Source organism: Musa acuminata, chromosome BXJ1-1 (genome assembly GCF_036884655.1).
Source record: "Musa acuminata AAA Group cultivar baxijiao chromosome BXJ1-1, Cavendish_Baxijiao_AAA, whole genome shotgun sequence".
NCBI classification, from domain to species: domain Eukaryota; kingdom Viridiplantae; phylum Streptophyta; class Magnoliopsida; order Zingiberales; family Musaceae; genus Musa; species Musa acuminata.
In genome coordinates, this window is record NC_088327.1 from 7844083 (window position 1) to 7869081 (window position 24999).

Sequence of the window (24999 nt, forward strand, 5' to 3'; positions counted from 1 at the left end):
AGTATTACCTGCTGATGAAGATTTTACCTTTTTCATGTACTGTTTCAGTGATAAGTTTGCATTCTACATCCGATATGTAACTTATTTGGCTGCTGGTACGAGTTCAGTATGAACATTAGTCTTCCATTACGTACCTGAGATCTGTGGCATGGGATTCATGGAACCTGATAGGGGAAATAATGACGACATGACGTGTCACGACGACGGCCCCACCTGGGCGCCACTCTGCCCGATGAGGAAAGCAATAACGCTGACTCGACTCGCGCTAACGTCACCCGCTATCAGGCAACGACTTCCAACCCCGCACGCCTGACCATGGTAGGGCAGGACGACTACCGACCCTCGCCCATACCCTGCGACGATCCGGTTCTCCACACAACGTCAATAACGGTGTCAGACGCCATCAGAGGTACGACCCTGCCTCACACAGGCGGGAACATCAGGTAACGGTAAGCTTCCCTATAAATACCCTTGCACTCTAAACAGACAGGGGGGAAAGAGGACAGTTCCCTACCACTTCTCCTAACTTGATCGTCGGAGGGGTCGGGTCGAGCTCCCGACCCGACCTGTGTGCAGGAACAAGGGCAAGGTCATACCTTCCCGACGCCACGCCAAGGCTTCACCTCCCACGCCACGTCCCCTCCGGACTGTCGCGACCGGTCACCCCAGCTGTCCCAAGGAGCACCGTGCCAGATCCCCCAACATTCGGACCCGAACCAAGCCGCGTCGGTCCCAAGGCCACGGCTAAAAAAGTTGTTTACACCAACGGAACCAACTCTTCCGATGCTAATCACGTAAGAGAAGGGGTGTGTACCAATTGAGCGATCTTGAGGGCGTCGTCTTCTTCTTCTTCTTCTTGTGCAGTTATTACCTTCCATCTTTTTACATACTTATTAAGGTCACGAGTTCCAATCATGCATCTGTCCCTCTTTATTTCACCTAATATTTAATTAATAAATAATTATGCAATACCAGAATAGAATAGAATAGAATCTCTATCGGTATCTCATCTTCGTATATCTATGTCATGGTTACTGTGGTGCTCTTATGTTTAGGCAGCAGCATCTAATACACACGTCACGAAATCTATTCTAAAGGTAATTAATTTACTGAAATCTGCCTAACCCATTTAATAACGTAAAAATCACCTTTAATTTATTGATTTTTATTTTTAATCTCCTAATTACTTCAGATGACACTTGCTACAACATCTCGTTCGTTGATATTGAAAGCTAGACATCGACTTTGCTTCTTCTTATCTCTATAATGTTCTTTGATCAAATTATGCGTTTGATTATTTTCTGCTTAGTGATGCTCACATACTTATTTTTTTCAAGTGCGTTTGATTGAGGAAAATTCCAGGGGAAATTGTTTCCCATGGAAAACTTTTCCCATAATTGTTTGTTAGAAAAACCAGAAAAAAAAAGTTTTTAACTGTTCTTTTCCGATTTTTTTTCAAATAAAAAAAAGACACTCCTTAAGAATTTTATTTCACCAGCCATGATAGGGCGATTAACATTAACAGGCAAAAAAAAGTGCTTTTTTTTATGATGATAATGATGATGATTAGCTTATTCATGACGGATTAGCAAGCGGGGTGGGAGGTCAATACACAGTTGGGGGCATCAGAAGGTTAAGAAGGATTCTAGTTGACATTATAAAAAAAGATAAAAGAAATCTGATCACTGATTGTTATAGAAGACACCCCTATATCAAAGTCTAAACATTGAGATCATTTGTTCATTTTATGTCAATGCCTACCTAAAGCCTACAAAGAATTGTTTCTCTCAGACATCTGACTCATATTCTGTATATTAAGAAATAAATCCTACAGAGAATTCCTAATCTTTACCATATATGCAATCTTGGCTGTTTAAAAAGCCAACAAATCAATTCCTAGACAAGGCAACTCCAGGAAGACTCAAACCTGTTTCTCTATGTTAAAGAAGCAAGCTGAGCTCTTAAATTGATAACAAAGTATTTCAGAAGAGGAATCATGTTCTGATGTTATGCAACAACCAGTGGAAAACGGCATGGCATAACATTCGAATGAACCAGCAGATAACTTGCGGATATGATGTAATCGAAATTGTGAGTTTGTGTGTCTCGTAAAGTTCGTAAAACGTTGAGGTGTTTGCTCATAATACTAAAATTAACAAAACAAGTTGACACTTGTGAATGGCCAAAAGTTTACAACTCAAACAGCTTAAGAAATCATGTTTAAGCGAGACCATTAACGGAAATATCAAAAGAGAGATTGAGCCGTTACCATGTTCATTCAGAAAGTTTGAACCAATATGGCAGATTTACCAAATCAATCATCAGACTCCTTGGATGATTCGTTAGGTTCCGAAATAGGCGCTTTCTGGCCTTTATGTGCCACAACTGATTCACGAAACTCTTGCACAATGCTGCTGTCCTTGAACTTGAGAGCAACAGTAGTCAGGCCATCCTTTCCTTCTCCGGTGCTATTAATGCAAGCAAAAGTAATGCCTCTCTTGTCCATGTCGGTGAGGGACATGTCTGGGTAAAGGTTTGCATTCAAGATCAGCCTATAATTACCCTTAGATCGCATAACAAGCCTTGCCTTTTCCACATCTGATGCTGAGATATTTATCTTAAGCTCTCCCTTGCCCCTCTCCTTCCACCCTCCATCCAAATACTCATACATTATGGCATCAGCAGTAAAAACTGCTCTCTCGTTCTCTTCGCCTGTCTCAACAGGCACCTCCGAGAGTTTCACACTCTTAGAGGCATCTGGTGCAGCCCCCAGCGATGGCAAGGAAGAGTCCCCATTATTAGCACTCCCGGTACCGAAGGAAAATAATGAACTTTCACTCTTGAATGCAAAAGGAGATGCAAAACTTGTTCCAAACTTGGATCCTTCCTTGGCAAAGCTTCCAAAGGCAAAAGAAGAAGTTGAGAATCCAGTTCCTGCAAGCCCTGAAAAGGCATTTTGGCTACTTGATAATTGCTGAAATGAATTCAGAGGTGCATCAGGTTCAGCAGGATCTTTTTGATCATTTTCCTCCACTTCTTTCTCACTTTCCTTTTCTTCATTCTCAGTTTTATCTCCAGCTTCTTCTGTCGTTTCTTTAGCTTCCTTCTCAGTTTCTTTGAGGTCAACCCCATTTGTTTCATCTATACCTCCACTATCAGTTTTTACCCCACCTTCTTTGGCATCTTTACTGGCGTCCACAGGTTGGGGTTTCTCTTCGATTTCATCATTTTTCACCTTATCATCACCCGGTGCTGATGATGGTTTAGGTTTCACATCCAATTTCTCGCTACTCTCTTTCCTTTTCTCAATTTCGTTAATAGAATCACTAATTTCACTTCCTTTACCCGCATCAGTAATTAAGCTGTCCTCATTAGTATCATTTTGTTCTCCTACAGGTTTTGTACAACCACCAGTTTCAGGTTGCTCAACTGCATTAGTTGCTTCCGCACTGGAGTCCACTGGAGCCACTAAACGAATTCCAGCAAAAGGATTTGAAGCAGCAGCTGCTGGTGGCTGATTGCGCCGAACCTTCAGTATTCTTCTAGTAGCCATTACTTCCTCACTGGCTTTTTTGAAAGTACCCATCTCTGCCTCAGGAGCATCTTCATCAAGATCAGGGTCATCCTTTGATAGTTGTCTTCCAGCGACCCTCTTCTTGGATGCAGGTAAGGCACTTTCTGCATCCCCCATTTGAACAAACCTAAGCTTGACACTCTGACTTCCCAACGAAACCTGAAAACTTAAATTAGTAACAAAGGAAAATATTATTGTTCCTGAAGTGATATAACAACAGAACATTTTCTACAATTTTTGGCAAATGATGATTAAATGCAGCAGCTAAAAAAGCAAAAGACATAGTGCACATATACCATCATATTAGAAATAAATTCTAGCGATGACTATATGAAAGAATGAAAACGTAGTAGTCTCTCATGAAATCAAAAAAGACATACCTGATTACCATTATCAGGAAACGAACTAGAAGGCTAGAATTTAGGTTTCACTCAACTGAATAGGAAGGCAATCTTCATGAACAGTATGATGCATGAGACCCAATAAACAGACTTGTATTGAAAACTTTCTGAAATGTCTAGGGGCTTAGAAGATGATGTAATTTCAAGACATTTTATTTCTAAACCATGTAATAGCAAGATGATCAGTAAGTGTTTTATCCCAACATCATCCTCCTCTAAAAGGCTAATGCAATAACAGAGAAGATGATGAAGCAAACTCTTCTTTGTTCATAAGGTCTTGTAATCTGTTCTTCCTCACTAGTTGTTTCAAACTTCATAATGAATCCCAGAATCTTAACACCACACAAGTCATTTTCTTCAATTGGGGAAAAGCAAAAGAAGATATTTCAGTCCCTGCCTTCGAATAAATAAATGCCCACTATCCTATTCCAGCAAACGTAGCAATTTGCAAATGGTCTATCCAGAAATGCAACCAAAGATGCATATGGTCGCTAATCACTAACTAGATTAACAACATATGAACAATATAACTTCCAAACTACTTTGAAAAAGTTATTATGTAAGCCTTCATGGAGAAATGAAAAACGGAAACAGAAGAACATCAACTGGATTCATAACTTAAAACAACTAAAATTGTGCACAAATTTTAATTCGATTTCAATACCTTAATCATACTCTACTAAGATTCCACGAAACAAGAAATCTTGCTACAGCAGTCATATAGGCAAATAATGCATGTCATAAAGCATAATTGACAGACAAAAAATTCATTCCTTTTATGAGAAAACAGATAATAGGTTACTCACAGGTCTAACATAACTCATTCAGAGTGGAAAAAAAGTGCCAAGAGAGCAGTATCACACAAATAATCCTCAAGTGGCCTTTCTTATGTCTATGCAGTGATCAAGTAAAATACAGTGGCTTAGCACGAAAGCTGGGATGTCCAACATGTGCAGTCTTGTGCTACGCGGCCATTTAGGTCGCAAAATAACAACCCTCCCATGGAACAAAAGTTTGCCCTCTCTTATGCATTAATATTTAATCATGCCAACAAAAATAAGAAAACTAAAAACGACTACTCTAGATCATAGATTCAAGTATCAATCAGTCTTCATATCCCTTCAACTACTATTTCCATTGGCCTCCATGTCTAATCAAAATCATTCGTTCATGGTAAAAGGAGTGACGAGAATATCACACATATAATCCTAAAATGGCCTTTCTCTGGTCTAATATACAGCGGCTTAGCAGACAAATCCCCTACTGAAGTGCGCACAAAAGATAAAAATATTCTTCAGATGATAAACATGTATCCATTATAACCGCAAGGCAGCACACAGCCACTAGCCACCATCCGTCAACAAGCGAACAAGCCAGCAGTACAACATCGACTCTTTATGTGAACATCTACACAACTATGCAAGTGGAGAAAAGACCTAACTACGGAAATGCGATCTTTGCTCGTGGAATCGATCAAAAGTAAAATCCTATATATCAAACCTCAATATTACAAGCTAAAGCCCTAAAGAAAGTGCCTCATGTAAGATCCCAATCCAGATCGTGAGTTCGCCCCTCGACACATCAAGACTAGGGTTCGCTTCCGAGATCAGGGAAAGAAAACAAGGGGAAATTAATCACAAGACCGAGAAATCAGGAAGACGAGAGAAAGGAGGAAGGCATAGTACCCTCGAGAATCGCAACTGAGTTGGGTGGATGACGGATTTCGCGTTCTTCCCCCCTCCCGGAGCGACTGAGACGAGGGCAGGTGATGCCCTCCTCCCCAAATCAGCGATGAACACGGATACGCGTGGTTTTGCCCTAGCTTATCCTGACCGTCGATGATTACCTAACGGCGCATGGGAGCTTATAAAGAGTTCTCCTACTGTCCCCTATGTAATTTGGGCCGGCCTGCTCACGCGCACACACACAACCCAAAAACCTAATGGTTTCGTCTTATCTCTGTTTATGGGTTCGGCTAACTATGTAGTATTGGAAGATAAATCCAAAAAATAGATACCTTCTTACCCGATGATGACATATGTGACATTTGGTGGTTGGTTTTACTTGGCTTCTTGCAGTTGTTATAGGACTCGAGGAAAACGGATGCATGAACGTACCGTGTTATCGTAACACACAAACACCGGAATCGCACAAGCCAAATAGAACAACAAACAATTTATTGGGGCTATAGAAAGATTCCTCCCAATTATCTGATTTCAATGGAAAATTATGATTTACTATCATGTCATATAATATTTGAATGGTAACAAATAAGGTATATCACATGTACTTTGTTTGAACTTTGCCAAATTTTTTTTTATTGATCCAATGATTGTTTGTACAGTTTGATGATCGAGAAGTAATCGTTAAGAGGGTTTTCTACGAAATGTTGGGACAATTTGGAAGATCCTGAATTATGGTCAGGTCAGGACCCATATGATCTTCTCACGCTCAAACCTTGGTCGAGTCCTAATGAGTAATCCAATAATTAAGTCTTGCCAGTTATGTTGTCATAACGTAGCATAATTATCTGCAGACGAATAAAGAAAATCTAATGCCATGGTCATAACATTCATACATAAATGTAATGCAATCGAGTGCGTCAGACCAATCGAGTTCATTAATATTCAACCTCATGAAGGAAACATCAGTTACCTTCTGAGGTTAACAAAGACCATCTATAAGCCGATGGAACAATTTTATCAACTCAAATCTTGGAAGCAAATGAGAGGCCTTCCTTTGCAAGTTGTTCGAGGTCTGTGACTTGGGGTTGCAGCCTTGCTAACTTGGCTATTGTCTTGGTCTCATCTGGTGATCCACCTTCCAGGAAAGCCCCCAGCAGCTTTCCATCTTTGATCCAGTAGGAGCCAAATTTTGGTTTAGCTGATGCAGGGTCGTTGTCACCGAACATAACTGTTTCTCCCACATTGTCTCCATAGAATTGCCATGACAGATCAAAAGAGCGGGAATAGAAGTAAGGAAGATAATCATATTCATCGATTACTTTACCTTCCTCACTTGCCTTGATTGCCTGATTCAAGTTAAAAGAAAAGGCTCAAAGACCATCCAGCTTATGACCGATAGATACTAAGTGCAGGCGTGTAAAACATTCTCTAAAGAGAAAAGGAGAAAACAAAAAAAAAAGTGGAATTGACAAGATTACTAGTAACCTTGACAGCCTGCTCTGCTGATTTTCTGGCATGATCGACGTGCTCGACTCTCCTTATATCATTGTATAGCTTCATGGGGAAGGTAGCTACGTCGCCCACAGCATACACCCCAGGAACACTTGTTTGGAAGAACCCGTCAGTCTGCAACACAAAGAATATTGTAGAACTTTTTGAATAAAATATATCATAAATACAAAGACAAATAAACATGCAGGTAGATTACAATTGAAATTTAGAGGCACAAAGCGCAAACAATATCTTAAACTCAGGATATGAAGAAAAATGCAAAAATAACATCTTTTCCAATGCACAACCGGAAGATGAAAAGGGCATGATAAAGATACTCAGAAAGTATCAAGTTGTAAGTATTCAGTTGCAAATTGAAACTGGTAGGTGAATATTCAGTATGCTAAATAGTCAGAACAAAGCTAGATGGTTAAGGTCAATTGCAAATAATGACTAACACCTATTCCTGTGATATTTAAAGGGGACAACAAAGTTGACTTAACCTTGATTCCACCTTTCTCCTCTTCGACTTGGGCTTTGAACAGTTTTGTAAGGGGTCTACCACCAACACCAACTACTACAATGTCTGCTTCAAGTACTCTTCCATCTTTCAACTTCACTGATGTTACCTGATAATTGAAACTACTAATCAACTACTGCCTGAGAAGAAAAAAGTAACCTTGAATGTTGTCTGTACGGTATCAATAGTGCTTTAAAACTTACATCTCCATTGGCATCAGAATCAAATCCAACAACAAGCGTCCCTTTATCTATTTTTACTCCCTTATTTGCATAATAACCTTCATAGAAAGCAGCAATGTCTGAAGTAAAAAGCCGAGGCACTGCAAGAAAAAATAAACTATGTTAGGACTTTATTGTATTCAAGAATCTAACTCCATGTATATGAAATGGATCTCTCAGGATTAACAGTCAGAAATTTGATGAGAAGGTAAGCCTAAGTTGATCAAATATTACTACCTTTAAGCATATACTTAGTTTCTATAAATCTTATTTTGGTCAAATAACAAAAAAATATATGATGTAGGTTATAAGGAACATACTGCACCAGGGCTCAGGGTACACCATAGTGACATCGAAGTTGTTCATTTTCATAACAGCACTAAGTTCAAGACCAATGTATCCTCCTCCAACAATGACAACTTTTCCATTCTTCTTCGTCTCTATTGCTGCCACAAGCTTATCAGCATCATCAATTTCCCTTAGATAAAATATGTTGTTAGCATTTGCTCCAGGAGTACCAAAATCAGAGAGATTTATAACCTGCATATAAGGCATGTGAAAAACAATATTAAGTTGGATCACTTTTAAACTCAATGTGATCCAGATATTGTAAGATTGGCTAAGTTCATCCAACTGACTTACAGTAGAACCAGTGGCAATAATCAGAATATCATATGTGAAGGTTGCACCAGCTGCACTGGTTAGAGTCTTGGAAGCCAAATCTGCTTTTACGATTTCAGTGCTGAGAATCAGTTCTATTCCTGTAGCCACAAACAGATGTGTAAAGCATGTAAAATAACATTTAAATATATGAAATAATATAAAGGATAACACAGATTAATACATAAAAAAACAAGAATACAATTTAATGTATATATAAAAGTATAATATAAAAAGTAGATACACAGTAAAAATGATATGAGCACCATTTACATTATAAAATATGAAATAAAGAAAAAGAAAAAATACATACTATATAAATAAAATTACAGCAAATTAATATATATAGTTATTGTAACCAGTTTAAATTTTGATTCTAATTCTGAAATTTGTAAACCAACAATGTAAAAGACTCAAGTCATTCCAATTCCAATCTCACAGTATGCAAAACAATCAATGTGAGAGGATAGTCTTATTCTGATTTCACAAAAGTTTCCATTTTAATGCCAATTCTGATTCCAATGTGACACATGTTTCCTTGTGCTGCACACCAAAATACCACAAAAAAGTATTTAATATGAATACTGACCGTTTTCTGAATACCACTCTGGAAGTAGTCTTTCTCCCCCACTCCCTACACAAACATGAAAGCCTGGGAGCCTTGCAGCGCCTGTGAATTCAGAATATATAATTTAAATAAATACATCGATGAAGAAAGCATTTCAATGGATCAATTAAAGATGCATGCAACTTGTCATGTGTGCAACATACAGGGATTATGACTCAGGTTGCACGAGTCTACTGAAGCAAATACAGCTTTTTGCAGATACACCAATTAAATAATGGAAAAGTCAATTGGTACATTACCCAGTTGAGGAGGTATTGATTCACAAAAACTGATTAAAATAAGGCATCAGGTTTTGAATATTAGAAAAACTTAATAGGAGATACCATAAGGAAACACACATCCATTGGAAAACCAATAAAAAACAACAACATAATCAACTAATAATGACAACTTTTGACCTACCCTGAGGGAAGAGGTATCCCTTGCTAAGTGCTGGTCGTTCATAAGGAGCCACCTGAAAGATACTATCTTGTTAAAAGTCAATGTGCCAAAGAAATGTGCTTCAAGGAATGTGATAAAAATAGTAGATATAAGAAATAATCAACAATGCCATGGTTATAACAGAAATGATTTACTAGCAGTGACATTCACGATATTTAACAACGACGTATGTTGGCTGCTTTTCAGCAATAAGATAACTTACAGGTTCTATTTCTTGGTGTGCTAAGATATGCTGAGATAAGGAATAGCATCAATATGACGAGAATCTTAAAAAAATTCATGATTCATAGACCTCTAGAGATTATAACCTTTCGATGACCAGTAGATCATGATAGAGTCCTTACAAAAGATAATTTGGTCAAGAGAAGATTTGGTAGAAGGGTTGCTAATTATTCAAGAGGTGTATCTACTAATTATATTGATGTGGTGGAATTACTAGGAAAGATAGGAAAAATAATAATTTTATTCATGAATAACTGTATATCGTTTTGCTAGAGGATAAGATGAGAGAAAATCATTTAGGATAATATGAGCATGTCATTAGGAGATCTCTGGATGCGATAATCAAAAGAGATAAAATCATAATGATAGTGGTATGAGAAGAGAAAAAGGAAGACCTAAAAGGATTTTGATATAATCTATAAATAAAGATTTAAGTATCTTGACTTACAATTTCTAAATCTCAATGGTGACAAAAGATCAATGTAACCAACCCCAAAGAACTGAGACTTACAGTTTTGTTGTTGTTATTATTGTTGTTGCTGAATATTTTAGATAATCTATCTTTTGGGGAGAACTTCACAAAAAGGCAGAATTTCTAGGAAACAAAGGATTGTGATGAATTAGTGCAACTGCTCTTCAAAATTTGAAAAGAAAGAACAAGCTTATTTCTATGGTAAATATTAAACATTGTTTTCGATCTCAAGCAAGGGCTTCTTTTCAGAATCCACTTAGTTTTTCTCAGATAGATGTTGTTTTTCAGTCGCTGGCTCAGTGACTATAGTTCAAAATCTAGGGAAAAAACCTTCTTTAAGAAACCTTTCAATATACAATCTCAAAACAATTAGATTGTGGTCAATTACCACCATACCACAAACTTTGTTCTATAAAAAGCACAATATCTCATTTGAATTATAAAATTTTCAACAATATCTGAACCCACAACAACACCATTATGACTAGGAAGACAAATGGAATACCTCATATGTTCAACAAAATGCTACTATATATGTGAAGTAAAGCAAAATAAGATATGCCAAAGGCTCAGCATAATTATTAGAACCGAAGCAATCAATGACCTGGTCAAGTTTCCATTCACTGATCACTGGTTGGACTGGTGGTTCAATTGGTTCACCCACAAATTCAGTAGAACACACTATAAACATGCTGCTTATCAATGCAAATAGCTAGAGATATCCAAAGAATTAAGTGTGAACTTCAGTCGTAACTGGGGCAATTGCTTAAAAACTCAGCTGAGTCAGGCTCAAAAATGCAGAACTCAGGTTAGAATGAAGAGAACTCATTGAACCCAAGCAAGTTGCTTATTACTTGGACTGATCTCAATGACAATCAGATTGGGATGCCAAAATGATCACTAGTCTTGAAAGTTCTACGCTAGTTATAACTTAAGATACTCATGAAAATAATAGTAAGAGAAAAAAAAGGGTGTAGTTATCAAGTAACATATGAAACAGGAAAATCATAGGGTTGTTTAATTCCTGACCCTCTTAAATTCCATGAGGCAGATGAAGGATTTGAGGCACTCCTCCTAAAAAGAAATAGCCTTATCTCCATCGTGCCAGAAAAGATCACCTTTTCCTCCCTTCAAATCACCATTAGTGTTGACCATCCCCAACTGCATCACACCCCGATTCCTGCTCCTATAATAATATTTTACACCCAAATCTCGAAAGAAAGGATAAATTCCAAACCATAGCAACTCACCATCTACACATTCTCCTCTCTTCATCTCTACCTTCTCTAGGGCTCAAAAGGTTGAGACCACAACCAGACTCGGTCTCTGTTTGTGATAAAAGGCAAGATTGAGATATGCTATCCACTCCCAGTGATTCTGATCAGTCATTTTCCCTTTAGTGGGGAAGAATATGTTTAATTCATGTCTATGACGACTGACATTTAGGTTGTAGAAGATTTCAATTTTCTAATGATTTTGTTCAGAATTGGGAGTTTGATTTGCTTTTCACCCCTTGGAGATATATCAATAAAAGATCTAGATATCAGAAGCAAAGAAAGCAACAGGCATCAATGTCATGCATATGTATCTTTTTTTGTTTCTGAACAAATTTACGTTGAGTCAGTGAGACCACACATAGTAGTGTTATCCACTCCGTCCGTAAAAATTTACCACGACTATAAGTCTACAACCTAGAAAGAAGGAGTGCTAGTATGGATACAACAACATCTCAATTTGTCGACTGTAACACCAAAAAAGCCAATAATTTATTGAAAAAGTGTGAAGAGAAATTTATCAAAAGGTAGAGCACAACACCGCCTCTTTTGATATGATTGCCAATTCTCCTGGATTGAGGCCATGCTTCGCAAACTCTCTAGCCGCATATCCCTGCAAAATCAAAGTGAAAAACCCTGATATTGTTGCAACAACTGCAATTGGGGAAAATGAAAAAGGAAGAAGAATGCAATGACAGCAGCTATCATCACACACTGAATCGTTAGTATCTCTGATAATGGAAGATTATTGTAGTACCCGATCATATATTTAGAGTACGTGGAGAGAAACTTAAACGAAAAACATCACTATTCCCAGCCAGATCAAAAGGATCTGGGAAATTCTACGGACCCAAACTGGAAAAGGAGTGTGAAGACGAGGGAAGACCAGGGAAAAGGCGATCAGAGACTCACCGCTGCGACGCCGCCGCCGAGGATCACGTACTTGAAGTGCTTCTCCGCCATGATCTCTGTAAGGGGTGAAGAACTAGCTGTTGACACAGGCTGCTGCCGATTAATTGGCTTCAATTTATAGGGGAGGGGCCGCAAGGATTGGTCGGGGAACGCCGCAGTTGCTTCGAGACACGTGGCGGATCCTGGTACGCTTATCGCTAACAAACCACGCCCTCGCCACGACAGCCTGCCCCAATATGGACTGTCGTTGCGACGGTCGCGGCCCGCAATCACGGACGCCCTCTGATTAGTGAAGGATTTCGCGATCACAGATCGCACCCGTTCATTCAGAGGTCCCTGTGTGAACGCTCCGAGATTCTTTCGTTAGAAATAACATATGGGCTTGCCGGTGCGAAATACTAAAATGACAGACTTGCTATCCAGGCCTCGATGGCTTTACTAAATGTGAGCCACAGGCCCAACCGATGCAACGAAAATTATTCACTTCGCATGCGTTCCAAGATTTAGATCCACCTTGATAAATCCAGAGGGATCCAGAGAGTGGTGTCTGATAGATAATAATGCTAGCCGAGACAGTGGGTCAAACTTGTCAAATCACTAGAAATTATGTCATTTACTTTTGGACACGGTTCGGTTCAGTGCAGTGCATGGCAACTCTTTAAGTGTTTAAGAGTAACAAACCGAGGTTATTGGGGGCAATTAAAAAATTCCTCTCTTTCATGTTAAACCGAGAGTATACTTGTGTTTCCAAGGAAAAGACATCTCACATTTAGCACGATCAATTCTTTGAAATCTAAATTATGTTGTGTCAACACACATTGGCACTAAGATATCAACATGCAACGGTAACAGGTCTTAAATATCAACATGTTCATCAATTGCTTTGAGAATTGAGGAGAGACTGAATCACTAAGATGAAAATATAAGAGGGCGATGATCACCTTGATGGGTAGGTTCCTTTCTAAAGAACAGACACGTTAATTACCAAACAGTGGCATGAAAGTCACAAATTAACATGTTAATCACAAGCAGCATAACTTACGACTTCAAGTTGCAGAAACAACAGACGTTAAATTATCAACAACAGAAACCAGCACTAAGCCTTTACATCCACAGCAACCAAATAGTTTTACTATTCGTCAGCGGAATCTTTTGTACCTAAAACCAGTGGAGTAACAAAAATGGGTAGCACTCACTGCATTTCACGAGCTTGAGAGCTTTAATAAGGCTCTCCACTTGTACAGTTAAAGAAAGCCAATTTAATTCCAACTTAATAAACAACATCAAATATAAATGACATCCAGATTTTCTGATCGTCCAAGCGGACCAACAGGACAGCAGTAGAATCTTTCCTTTAGTGCGTCGTCCACTTTATCACCGATTTCCTACAATCAAGATAAAAACATGATACACAATATATATATACAGTACTTTTATTTAAGTTTGTAGTAAGGCTTTCTAAATTTGTAAGAATTCTAAAGAAGGTTAATACAAAATGCCAGTCTGGCTTGGATTTTATGCCATATGGGTATGCTATAGTAACATGGCATACTTCATTGAGTCATAATTTAAGGTGTAGGAATTACTAAAAGTGTAGTCAGGACACAAGGTACAGGCATATATTGGGATCAGGCCAACAAATAACAGTTGGTAAAGGTTTGATATTTTAGGTCGTGATTTCATGCATCAAATGAACATACCCTTGCTACAATGAACAGTTCAAAATCTACAATTTAGGAACTGTAACATTCAATATCTTCACGTCCTGATAAGGCTTGTCACTCTTATCTGTCTTAACCTTCTCTATTCCCTGCTCAAATACCATCAGAGGGAAGAAAGTCAATATGTAACTAATAACCTGATAACAACAAAGTTTGCAAGCTATTGTACCTGAACAACGTCCATCCCCTTGACAACTCTGCCAAAAACAGTATGCTTATTATCCAGCCATGGGGTAGCCACTGTGGTAATAAAGAACTGAGAACCATTGGTATTTGGCCCAGCATTTGCCATTGATAATGTGAAAGGTCTGTCATGTCGTAAGCTGCAAGCATGCAGATAACAATAATTCCAATCAGATGCATTATAATAGTCAAGAATTTATTGTAAGAACTAATTTAAGTGTATTGTCCAAATCGGAGGCACTGGATTTTTTTTTAACAACTCTAATAATATATATATATATATATATATATATATATATATATATATATATATATATATATATATATATATATATATATATATATATATCAAGCTCTTGATTGCATTTCTTCAATGAAACAATATAAGCCTACATCAACTCCTGTCCAAAGTTCACTCCTATTGAATGGAGACAATGATGCCCTCAGATTAACAATTCCTCAATCGTCAATATAGTAAAGTCAGAATTATCTTCAGAGTTGAAATTTTGCTTGATGTGCAAGTATATACGACTCCAACAAGAACAATGTCCTTTGGCATATTCAGGCTCTAAAATTTAAAACTATGATTAATCAGTACCCTAATGCTGAAAAATGTCTTCCAATGGTTGTCAAAACTTATTCTCAATTCTATGCATAATAATTATTTGAAAATAGAATTTTTACTACCTAGCTTGGTAACATGCAAGTTAATTTTCCGAACTGATTTTATCAAAGAAAATCACATACACATTGTAACAAGAAAAACTTTTTTTTGGAGAAAAAAAGATAACCATGAGTTAACCCTAAGTTGAATCAGCACTCGATCACTAAATTAAAACATCTTTTTCATTGTGTAAAGTAAATACTCCCTAGAATCTAATTTTTGTCTCATTTACAGGTCATATTTGTAAAACTGATGAATTCCATATGGTGACCCTTCATGGTACTACAGTGTGCAATAAGATAACTTAGGACTACTAAACCAGAAACTTGAGTTTTCTACTGCAAAGTGCTTTCTAACACCTTGATGTTTCCTAATTCTAGATTCATACCAGGTCTTGTTTTTACAACAGAAAATTTTTTCTCTAGGCACATTTTAAACTGCACAATTTTGAATTGAACAACACAGAATGACCAATATGAAATGTTGACACAAAAAAAGTATATCAACTAACTGTCCCAAACTCAGTGATATCTTGTTTTGCGTAGATTGTGATGATTCTTTCTTATCTAATGTATCTGTACTCTATGCTCATCAATCAAATGCCATCCTTTGTATAAAGAAAATAAGGTAGCCCAGTGCATGAGACTCCAACCACTGTAGGTCTTGGGAAGATTAATGTAACATGGTCTTTCCCCTACAAGCAAAGAATATTTCTGTGACTCTAATTCTAGTCACCCAAGTTCACAAACCTTACCATAAGCCTACAGTAGCCTTTCATCAACCAAGAGTACTGTTAAAGAAGCGCAGTTCTCTTTTGAGTTGGTAAAGATTATCACTGGTTAAAGTATAGTTAGTTTGGGATACCTAGAGAAAGTACCTTCACTGCCTAAAACATGCCGACGGCCGACCTCTATTTTTTCAAACTGAGACCCAAAGGACTCAAAACTACACGGGAAAAAGTGGCCTTGCTAGAAAGCAATGAGGCTATATTCTAATATAATAGTTACTTTAGGAAAATGATTAATTTAATTATGTAGGAGCTTATAAGGTTAAGAAAGCTGGTCTTTACATAATTTTAGTGAAGTAATATTCTATCCTTCTTGAGGATTCCTCTACCTCTCTCCGACTAACTCTATTCTTCTCTTGCTTTCTGCTTTCTGTAAATGATTTTTGCAGTAGAGTACTCACAGTATATCATTCCACACTCATGTAATTTTTGCATTAACTACTGAAAATGAAAACAAGAAGAACTGTGCTAAGCAGTTGAAAACTAGCACAGAACATCGTCATATCTTATGAGAATGGATCCATCTGGCGACCTCAAGTGGTTGTAATTACAGCTTCTTGTAGGAGCAGTAAAACTAAAACCAGAAGAGAAACTTTAGAAGATATCAAAACACCTAAATTGAATATAAAAAGTGCAACCTCACAAATACCAGGGGAAGAAATGAATAAATTGTCAAAAACTGCAGACCAAGAAACTTCTATCACATAGATCTCCTATGCAACCAGGAAAGCTTAAAGAAGATACATTGCAAGTGATTGCCCACATGAGGAACTAATGCCCTGTAACTGTTTAGATTAGAAGTGATACCATACAGATTAGATGTAAGGTCAAAAATGAAATTATTGGATTCTGAAGAAAGAAGGCAAAACCAAGCAAGGTGAATCATCCAAAGATGGTTTAAGCATGTCCAGATAGATATGTACATACATTTTCAAGCAGGATAATCAATTGTGATTGAAGCTGCAAAGTGCGCAAGCGGGCACAAGAGAGAGAGAGAAGTTATTATTAGGAAGCATATATCGACTGCAGGGTTATCTAGTACCATTGCACCGGATTTTGAAATAGCAAGTTAGTAGATACTACAGTATAAGGGAACAATAAAGCTTAAATGACATATCTATTGCACTGGAAACTAAAATAGAAAGTCCATACAAAAACAAATTTTATGAAACAAATTTGTCAGTAGGTTTGGATGGAAGTGCACCTTTTATGAAACTCATCTTCAAATTCCCTTCCCCATATAGATTGTCCACCAGTGCCATCACCCAAGGGATCCCCTGTCTGTATCATGAATCCTTTTATTACACGATGGAAGATGAGATTATCATAATAACCATTTTTACAATGAGTTGTGAAATTCTCCACAGTTTTTGGGCACTCTTCAGGATACAATCTCAAGTGAATATCACCAAGTGATGTGTGCAGCACCTGACAATACAATGAACCCATTCAGGAGATTAATTCAGGTCATTAATCATTTCTTCATCATATTCATGCAAACCAAATTAATATTGTTTCCTACCTAAATTCAGCAACAAATTAAAACACTAAATGAAAGCAAACAACTGAAATATGAAAATCAAATGAACCAATGACAAATGGTACAAAGAGGTTTTATGGCATAATAAAATACAAAGCATTCTATTGGAAAACAAAAAACACTACCACATTATCAGGAAGGGATGATGTAACAGCTTTTCCTAGGTCCGATACAGCTAAAAGCTCTTCAGGAGGTGGTTTTTCATTAAAAACATCCCGTCCCTTTGTTGCATCTTCAGGTTCTTCAGGTTCTCTACGGCTATTCACAGCAAAACAAGAATGTTCAATACAATGCAAAAGCAACTTAAACCAGGTGATTACACCGTTGATAATGACAAATTGTATGCTCAACATATGCAATGTGATATAATGTTATAATCAACACAAGCAACACTCTAATACAGAGAATATTATGACAAAAAATTGCATCATAACTAGTTGTCAACAACCATTTAGTTGCAAAGCACACGATTAGATAAGGTTAATTCATGATCAATTCCAGTTCAACCTACCATGATCTATGAGTGATATGAGGCAAGAAAATTGACTGCATATTGAACCATATACCTGAACAAATAAATTCTATGTTTCTTAAAAGCACAGCAAAGAAGTGTAGGATCCGTCAAGGGCTCTTTGCTCTCATTAGCATTTGCAGCTGCTGCAGGAATCTTCCTAACCTTTTTGTTACTCTTGTCACCTTGGTACAAAGCAATTCTTAAAAATCTATCATTGTTCTCCACTTTTCCAAGTATCCGTGCAACTTTATTTGTATGCAAATTGACAATCTGTAGTAGGAAAGAAAATTAAAAAAATTAAATTAGAGTGATATGGAACAAACTATTGTGGGAATTTCGCTATTTATGTCTTTCCACAGCATTTAATATAGATTTGCAACCAGTACATTGAATGTTTGCATAGTTTAAACTACAAAGAGAATACAATCAAGACAGTCACCACAACTTCTAAGCTACTACTACTTCATAGGTAATGTGAAATGCAAAAATATAGCCAGTAAATATGCAATTTAAAGATATGCAACAAATTAACTTGAACATACAGGTTCATGTATCAAAGAAAAGAAATGAGAAAAAAAGAAGGATGGGACTTCCAAAGTAACTTTAGAATGCAATCCATGTATAAAATGCTAGACGAACTATGAGTGCAAGTTTCACAAAAATAGAAATCAAAGCATGGTAGAATTGTTCAAGTTGTCAGCACAGGCAAAAAAGCAAGGCTTACTTTTATTCCCAAGAGAGTAGCATAAATAAGAAAGTTAGAGCTCTCGTCAAAGATAGCATTTGGTTGTGGAGCATTTTCTGTCTTCTCTATTTCCTTCTCAACAGCCATTCTTCGCCCAAAATCAATAGCCTCAAGGCGATATAAAGGAGCATCACTTCTTTGCAGATCTTGGGCCACCTGATCAGCAATTATAACAAATTCCAGGATCCTGACAATGAATCATATTCAATGACAGCTTTCAGATAGGAATGTGTTACCTCAAGAGACTCATCATATACACGTCTTAGTTTACCCGTTTTGAACCAAAAAACACGGATCCGGCGATCTGGAGATGTTATAGCAAACTGACTACCATTTGGGCTTACCTAAACAAACAAAAACCATCAAAAAATTGAACAATTTACTAAAAATCATTTTGTTTGTTGTCCCCTTTGGAATTTAAACAGTATGAACTGCCAAAATATTGAGGTAACAGGCATTAGAAAAGAAAACACACAACGCAACAAAGTTATCTTCAAAATTGGACAAATTATCAACCATTATTTTTTTCTGCTATACAGTGAACTTACATAAAAAGACATGCATGACAGTACACCTGGTAATAACTAGAGATAAAAGTCCTAAGTTGCTACACAAAATGAACTTAACAAAAGCCGAAGAGAAGGATAAAAAGAAAGAGAAAAGCATGATGTAAATGAGTACAGTACCTCAATTGCTGATACAGTTGTCTTGCACTTAGCAATGTCAAATAGGTTCGTGTCAGTTTTGTATTTGAAACTCACACTGCACAAAAACAAGGAAAACATATAATTATTCAATACTCATTTTCTAATGTATGAATTCCTCAAATCAGCCTGCTCATTAGAAAATTAGCTCATGAAGTTTGATCATTCATATTTATGTGGATAAACATTTGCAATCAAATAACAATGACTATTTATCTAAGGTAAGAATTATCTAATTTTTTTATAATGCTACAATAGTACAAGAAATAGTACCAACCCATTTTCTGGAAACTGGAGATTATCCGGACACCAGTATTCAATGACACCTTTGGCATCAGCTGATATCACAACATCATGTATGTGGTTGTACTTCATTACTCGTATGGGGCCCATGTGAATCTGCAGAAGAAAGAAAATTAGACAATATATGCAACAACAAGTGTCGAAAACAGACTGATTTTGCTTTAAGGCTTCAAATAAAAAAGGATAACCACATCAACCTCCTTGGAGATGATTGGTTCATTTGAACCAGCGCGCACATCATATATGCCAACAAAAGCTGAATGTCGGTCACTAATTGCAAGCTTAGCTTTGACATCCCCCTGCCTGTAGACCCATTCAACCGCACCGGGAACAAATGGGAGACGCATCATAAACATCATGTCATAGTTAACAACATCATAAATCTTTACAGACCGGTCATTAGAGATTGTACAACACAATAAGCCATCAACACTGACCTGCATTACTGAACAACACCATGATCAACAGCAGCTAAACTAACACATTTTTTTAACTTTGAAACATTTAGCAAGGACAAGAACATCAACATATTCAAAAAACAACTACTACTCCTGGCAAACACCTATCATATAATGAACTACTCCTGGCAAGTTATCTTAGCTAAGCATAAGATCAAACACCTATCATATAATGAACTGGTCCTGGCAAGGAAGATTATAATCACTAGGAAAGTACTCACAGCCAAGTCTTCTATAGGGCCAAGGTGAGATCTGAAATGTTTAGCAAACTCAATTCCTAGAGGTTTCTTCTTCCAAAATTTTAAGTGCCCTGCAAGAAATGAACATCATGGAAGAAGATGACATCAATAAACTGCAACGAAGGCACAAAACTAGAGCATAAAGATAAATAAAGCGACCAAAAACTCCCCATTTAATCTGATTTCGGAAGATTTTTTACATGGAAAAGTCATGTTATCTAAAATATAATATAACATTATACTCAATCACCATATATGTTGAAGCACACGTTGGTCATCAGCTCAGACTTGCAATGTATTATCCCCTTCAGGTCATGGCCCACACAGTTATGTCCTTCAATATTAGGCCCACAATGTGCCTCAAGGAGAGGAAGCTTGGAGGCTCTTATTAAGGCCTTGGCGCTCCAACTATATAAACAATGTGGGACTAATATGGCATCATCAAGACCCCCAATTGATAAGCCACAAGTCTTTCTAGACCTACCCTTATGATGCCACATTATTCCCACATTGGTTAGGAAGTTGGAGAGCCAATATCTTATAAGAGCCTCTCCAAGCCTCCTCTCTTTAAGGTGCCCTTTGGGGATCATCTCAGAAGGATAAAAACATGCTGGGTCCTTCCAGAGCAAACAATACCTCAGGGACCACTGAGTCTGAGGCAATGACCGACATGTGCTTCATCAAATGGCAGCCTGCTAATTGACCTCATTACCCCACAAATTGTTAAAAGTGTTAAATTTGGAACCCTAGCTAGAATAGCCTAATGTATAGATAATTGAGTTAAATTGATATACAAAACTAAACTAGTATACAACTAATAACTTGGGCTGAAGCATTCTTGGCTGCATGGTTTAAGGTCTGCTTTCTCCATGTTGTTGGGCCAAATGAACCTATCTAATCGATCCGTACCAATTGGTTATAGAGCAAATCTATGGGTCCTACAGAATGGGCTAATACATGTTAAGATGGGAGTTACCTGATACACACCAATATGGGGCTTCCTAGGTTCAGATCCACAAAGAAACCACAGAAAAGACATTTTGGTCATACATATTGGCCTCGACAAAGACATCAAAGGAAAACAGGGAAGAACTACGACTAAACTGGCCTGCTACTTTAAGCATTTTGGGGCATGTACTTTAAGTTCCATTTCATTTAAGTTAATGGGCCAATGAGTCTATTGGGTCTGCTTGTGACATCAAAACAAGTGCAGTTAGCTGATGGCTACTAATTAGTTCAATAGTATTGTTTAATAGGTTAGTCTAAATTCAAAACTACAATATCTGTCAGCATGTTCTAACTCCTACAACTGCTCAATGTCATTGTCAGCAATAAAGCAGTGGGAAGAGAATCAAAGCACAGTCCAATAAGCATCATTATATCTCCAAGGAGCAAGAACATACAGGCATTAGAAATAGGAGCAGCTATATGTGCATCAGCATTGCCTTAATTCATATTTTAAAAAAATAGAGAAACCATAGGAAAGCAAACTGCAATGGAGATGCCCAACAAGAAGCACGGTTTTCATATATGATCATGGCACAGCTATCTAATACATTTAGAAGTGAATTCTTCTAATCAGGTTAAACATGATAAAGAATACAAAATTTGATGCATAATGCAGCCTTTCAAATATACCTCAACCATTGTCTAGTGCCAAAAGAGAACAATTACCATCATGAACAAGATAGTGATGCAAAATTAACCAACAGTATGCAACTAGTAAACAGCGTAAGATTTAGTTTCATTTAACAACCTTGACGGAACATGATCAAAAGCCTAGAATAAACAGATTCCTCGCAAACCGCACTAAGCTAAAAAGAAAAATCAAACGCAAGAACAAGTCACACAGAAAGGAACAGTGAGAGAGAGGGAACACCATCAACGCTTCCAGTGATAAAGAAATCGGCAGTCGACACGGCCACGTGCGTGACGACATCTCTGTGCATGTAACTTTTCTCGTACCTGCAGAATGCCATGCCTCGCGTCAGGGGAAGACCACAGGCAGAGAGCGATGACGCTATGAACTGAAGCTAAAACTAAGATCTCGTAAGAGAACCGATTATTACATGTGGGCGCAAGGAAGGACGTCGAGATAGGCATGCTCGAACTGGAGAGGGCGCTTGGATCGCGCGCGAAGGGCGGGCCCGGGCCCTATCATCGTCTCCTCCTCTCCGTCCTCCGCCGGCGTTGGTGGTGGCGGGTCGGACGAGGGATTCCCGTTCCCGCGCTCCTCCATCGTCCAGAGCGAGATCAATAGAGAAGGCGGGTGTGAGGGAAGAGACGCAGAGAAAACCAAGATTTAGGGTTCCGGTTATGGGGTTTCGGCTTTAGAGGAGAGTCGAGATTTATAACGGGCCGGGCTGGACCGTTAATTCTCCATATAAAGGCCCGTTGCGACCACAAAAGTCCACGTGTACGCCGTGATGAGATTAAATATTTCATTCAATAAAGATGTTTATTCATTATTAAATAATATTAAAGATGGAAATATATTATTTAGAGGATTATTTTATTAAAGTAAATATATTACGTAATCTGCTTCGAAGACTGAACTAATACTTTTTTTCCTTCGTATACTTAGGGAGCCTATGGAAATGAGAGAATATATTGTAATTGGATTATTAATCAAAGAATGAATTAAATAAAAGTTGCACTCTATACTCTTAAATATATATTTCATGCCAGCTAAAGAGGGATTCTGACATCATCCATCTAATATTGTAACAGTTTGGGCAGTCCAATAATCACAAAATTGATCACCAAAACTCCAAGACAAATAAAGAATTAATCATGACAAGAGGGTAAAAATAGCTAGTTAATCGTCACATTAATATATATATATATATATACATATATATATATATAGAGAGAGAGAGAGAGAGAGAGAGAGAGAGAGAGAGAGAGAGAGAGAATGGGTCTTGTCACCAGTTTTGTGACAGGCTTCAATGATTACTTTGTCCAGAATCGAACACTTGCCTGCAATTAGAACTCCGCACTAGGTTGGATGTCGATGAAACAAGGAAGAAGCCAGTGATCAAAACAGTCGCCAGCTTCACTTTCTCTTGAAAGCTTGGATCAACAGAGTGAACTGAGACGCCCTCTTCGCCAACTCCTCCTCCGACCACGGCCTGCTCGCGAGCGCGCTCCTCGCCCGGAACATGAAGGTGGCGCTGCTTGGTGACCCGCGGAACCACCAGTCGTGCACGTCCCACAGCACGTCGATCGCTGATCCGTCCACCAATATGGTCTGATTCCCGCGGAAGTTCCACATCACGCGCTTCACATGGAGCAGCCTCTTCCTGTCGACGCAGACGTAGAGCTCGGCGTCCTTGGCGTCGGTCTCGTCTCCCTTGCATCTTACCATGATCCCGTGATCCTTGCCGCCGTCGCGAAACTGAGCCTTGGTGGAGTAGAGCGTGGCGCCGAACACTTGCTCCCTCCTGCTGTACATGGAGGACGCGGCGACCAACACCTTGTCTTCGAACTTCTTGATGAATTCTCTCCACATATCACCTAGCAATAGCACGAACACCTTGTCGGCCATCATGACGAGGTAGAAGTCCCGCGTGGGCTCAGCTCCTGCGCCATACGTCGCGGCGGAGATGTCCCAGTGGAGAGCAGACTCGGAGTTCCCGATGGCGAAGGACTGGCTTCCCTTCTTCCTCATCAAGAGCTGGCAGGTGGTTCCGCGGGGATCCGAGACACCAGAACCGGGGTTCTCTTCGATCACGACCAAGACCGACGTATCGCGGTTGTTCTTGTGCCAGGTGACCTTGATGAGCAACTCATTATGGGTGGACAGAGCGGCTCTGTAGCAGCAGGAGACGGTGCTCTGTGGCGGCCGTTCCGAGGAGATGCTGCTCCCGGAGCATGCGGATCCGGCGACCCTGACGGCGTGATGGCCGAGGCATGGGACGAAGTCTCTCATCGTCGGAGGAAGAAGCAGCAAAGAGTTGGCGATATGACTCCTCCCAGAAGTATATTATCATGCAGTTGTTTCCTATATCCTTCACTATGAAGGATTATGGTGGAATTAGTTTTTGTATTCTATTTATTTATATTGTATAGAATTTATAGCAGGATTGGTTTGAGGGATTTAGTAGAAGAAAGTAAGATGATAACTTCTTTAGCATTCTACCTTTCAAAATATTGAATATATTAAAAATTAAAAAGACTAGTAAATGTAAATACAACCTTTACATCCAAAAATAATCAAGTGACGAATCGATCCAATAATTGTTTAAGAAAGTGATTGATATCAATAAAGTTATTGCCTATAACCATAATTTCATCCACACAAACTAATAAATATATAAAATAATTTTTTTATTACTGTATATATAAAAAGTTATCAGATTTGAAATTAACATTGACATCAAGAGCCAAGTTCATTGTACCATGCTCGTGGAGCTTAGTGAAATTATATATAAGTTTTCAGAATTTACATACAAAGTTAGGATGTTAAGGATAAAAAAAACACTATATTAAGACATCATTAATTTAAGTCTCCTAGAAAAAAGATATTGTTAATATTCGATTATCACAGTTGTCAAACGTTGAGTGATAGTCAAATTCAGGATAAATCGAATTATCATATATTTGATAACAAGATTGAATGCTTCTATAAAGTCAATGAT

At 38.1% G+C, this 24999-nt stretch overlaps 4 protein-coding genes across 7 annotated transcripts; all 4 read right to left on the bottom strand.

The window, feature by feature from the left end:
• Positions 1–2114: 2114 nt before the first annotated feature.
• On the bottom strand, positions 2115–5822 carry LOC135645127 (nuclear pore complex protein NUP50B-like). Of its 3 annotated transcripts, none has more exons than XM_065163367.1 (2): positions 5661–5822; positions 2115–3715 (listed from the first exon to the last, which is right to left on the bottom strand). In XM_065163367.1, exon 2 carries the CDS (start codon positions 3689–3691, stop codon positions 2315–2317), a length of 1377 nt encoding a protein of 458 aa, XP_065019439.1. In that variant the 5' UTR covers positions 3692–3715; positions 5661–5822; the 3' UTR covers positions 2115–2314. The 3 variants fall into 3 exon arrangements, with proteins under 3 accessions (XP_065019439.1, XP_065019313.1, XP_065019376.1); XM_065163241.1 differs by having other exon boundaries at positions 2115–3733; XM_065163304.1 differs by having other exon boundaries at positions 2115–3740.
• Positions 5823–6516: 694 nt separating this feature from the next.
• On the bottom strand, positions 6517–12631 carry LOC103983599 (monodehydroascorbate reductase 3, cytosolic). Its single transcript, XM_009400842.3, has 10 exons — positions 12502–12631; positions 12131–12202; positions 9583–9634; positions 9142–9222; positions 8535–8653; positions 8213–8432; positions 7875–7993; positions 7655–7780; positions 7146–7286; positions 6517–7006 (listed from the first exon to the last, which is right to left on the bottom strand). Exons 1-10 carry the CDS (start codon positions 12550–12552, stop codon positions 6683–6685), a joined length of 1305 nt encoding a protein of 434 aa, XP_009399117.2. The 5' UTR covers positions 12553–12631; the 3' UTR covers positions 6517–6682.
• A 921-nt stretch (positions 12632–13552) lies between these two features.
• LOC103983568 (peptidyl-prolyl cis-trans isomerase CYP71) lies at positions 13553–22677 on the bottom strand. 2 transcript variants are annotated; one of them, XM_009400804.3, is made up of 14 exons: positions 22429–22677; positions 22239–22324; positions 20342–20430; positions 19860–20099; positions 19637–19758; positions 19342–19417; positions 18892–18999; positions 18635–18811; positions 17963–18180; positions 17522–17654; positions 17061–17284; positions 14392–14545; positions 14202–14311; positions 13553–13886 (listed from the first exon to the last, which is right to left on the bottom strand). In XM_009400804.3, the coding sequence occupies exons 1-13, from the start codon at positions 22596–22598 to the stop codon at positions 14228–14230; spliced, it is 1881 nt and encodes a 626-aa protein (XP_009399079.1). In that variant the 5' UTR covers positions 22599–22677; the 3' UTR covers positions 13553–13886; positions 14202–14227. The 2 variants fall into 2 exon arrangements, with proteins under 2 accessions (XP_009399079.1, XP_009399087.1); XM_009400812.3 differs by lacking the exon at positions 22429–22677 and having other exon boundaries at positions 13675–13886; positions 19860–20107; positions 22239–22265.
• A 737-nt stretch (positions 22678–23414) lies between these two features.
• Positions 23415–24290, bottom strand: LOC103989043 (uncharacterized). The gene has a single exon (XM_009407782.2). It carries the CDS (start codon positions 24288–24290, stop codon positions 23415–23417), a length of 876 nt encoding a protein of 291 aa, XP_009406057.2.
• Between the last annotated feature and the right edge of the window lie 709 nt (positions 24291–24999).

Excerpts from the sequence above, each read along its gene's own strand:
- LOC135645127 (XM_065163367.1), bottom strand. The coding sequence starts at position 3,691 with ATGGGGGATGCAGAAAGTGCCTTACCTGCATCCAAGAAGAGGGTCGCT.
- LOC103983599 (XM_009400842.3), bottom strand. The coding sequence starts at position 12,552 with ATGGCGGAGAAGCACTTCAAGTACGTGATCCTCGGCGGCGGCGTCGCA. Across the intron at positions 8,654-9,141 it reads AGAGTGGTATTCAGAAAACG|GAATAGAACTGATTCTCAGC; the intron begins GTCAGTATTCAT and ends TTGTGGCTACAG. Across the intron at positions 7,994-8,212 it reads GTACCCTGAGCCCTGGTGCA|TGCCTCGGCTTTTTACTTCA; the intron begins GTATGTTCCTTA and ends TTTTTCTTGCAG.
- LOC103983568 (XM_009400804.3), bottom strand. The coding sequence starts at position 22,598 with ATGGAGGAGCGCGGGAACGGGAATCCCTCGTCCGACCCGCCACCACCA. Across the intron at positions 19,000-19,341 it reads CAACTGTATCAGCAATTGAG|GTAAGCCCAAATGGTAGTCA; the intron begins GTACTGTACTCA and ends TTGTTTGTTTAG. Across the intron at positions 18,181-18,634 it reads CTACTCTCTTGGGAATAAAA|ATTGTCAATTTGCATACAAA; the intron begins GTAAGCCTTGCT and ends TTCCTACTACAG.
- LOC103989043 (XM_009407782.2), bottom strand. The coding sequence starts at position 24,290 with ATGAGAGACTTCGTCCCATGCCTCGGCCATCACGCCGTCAGGGTCGCC.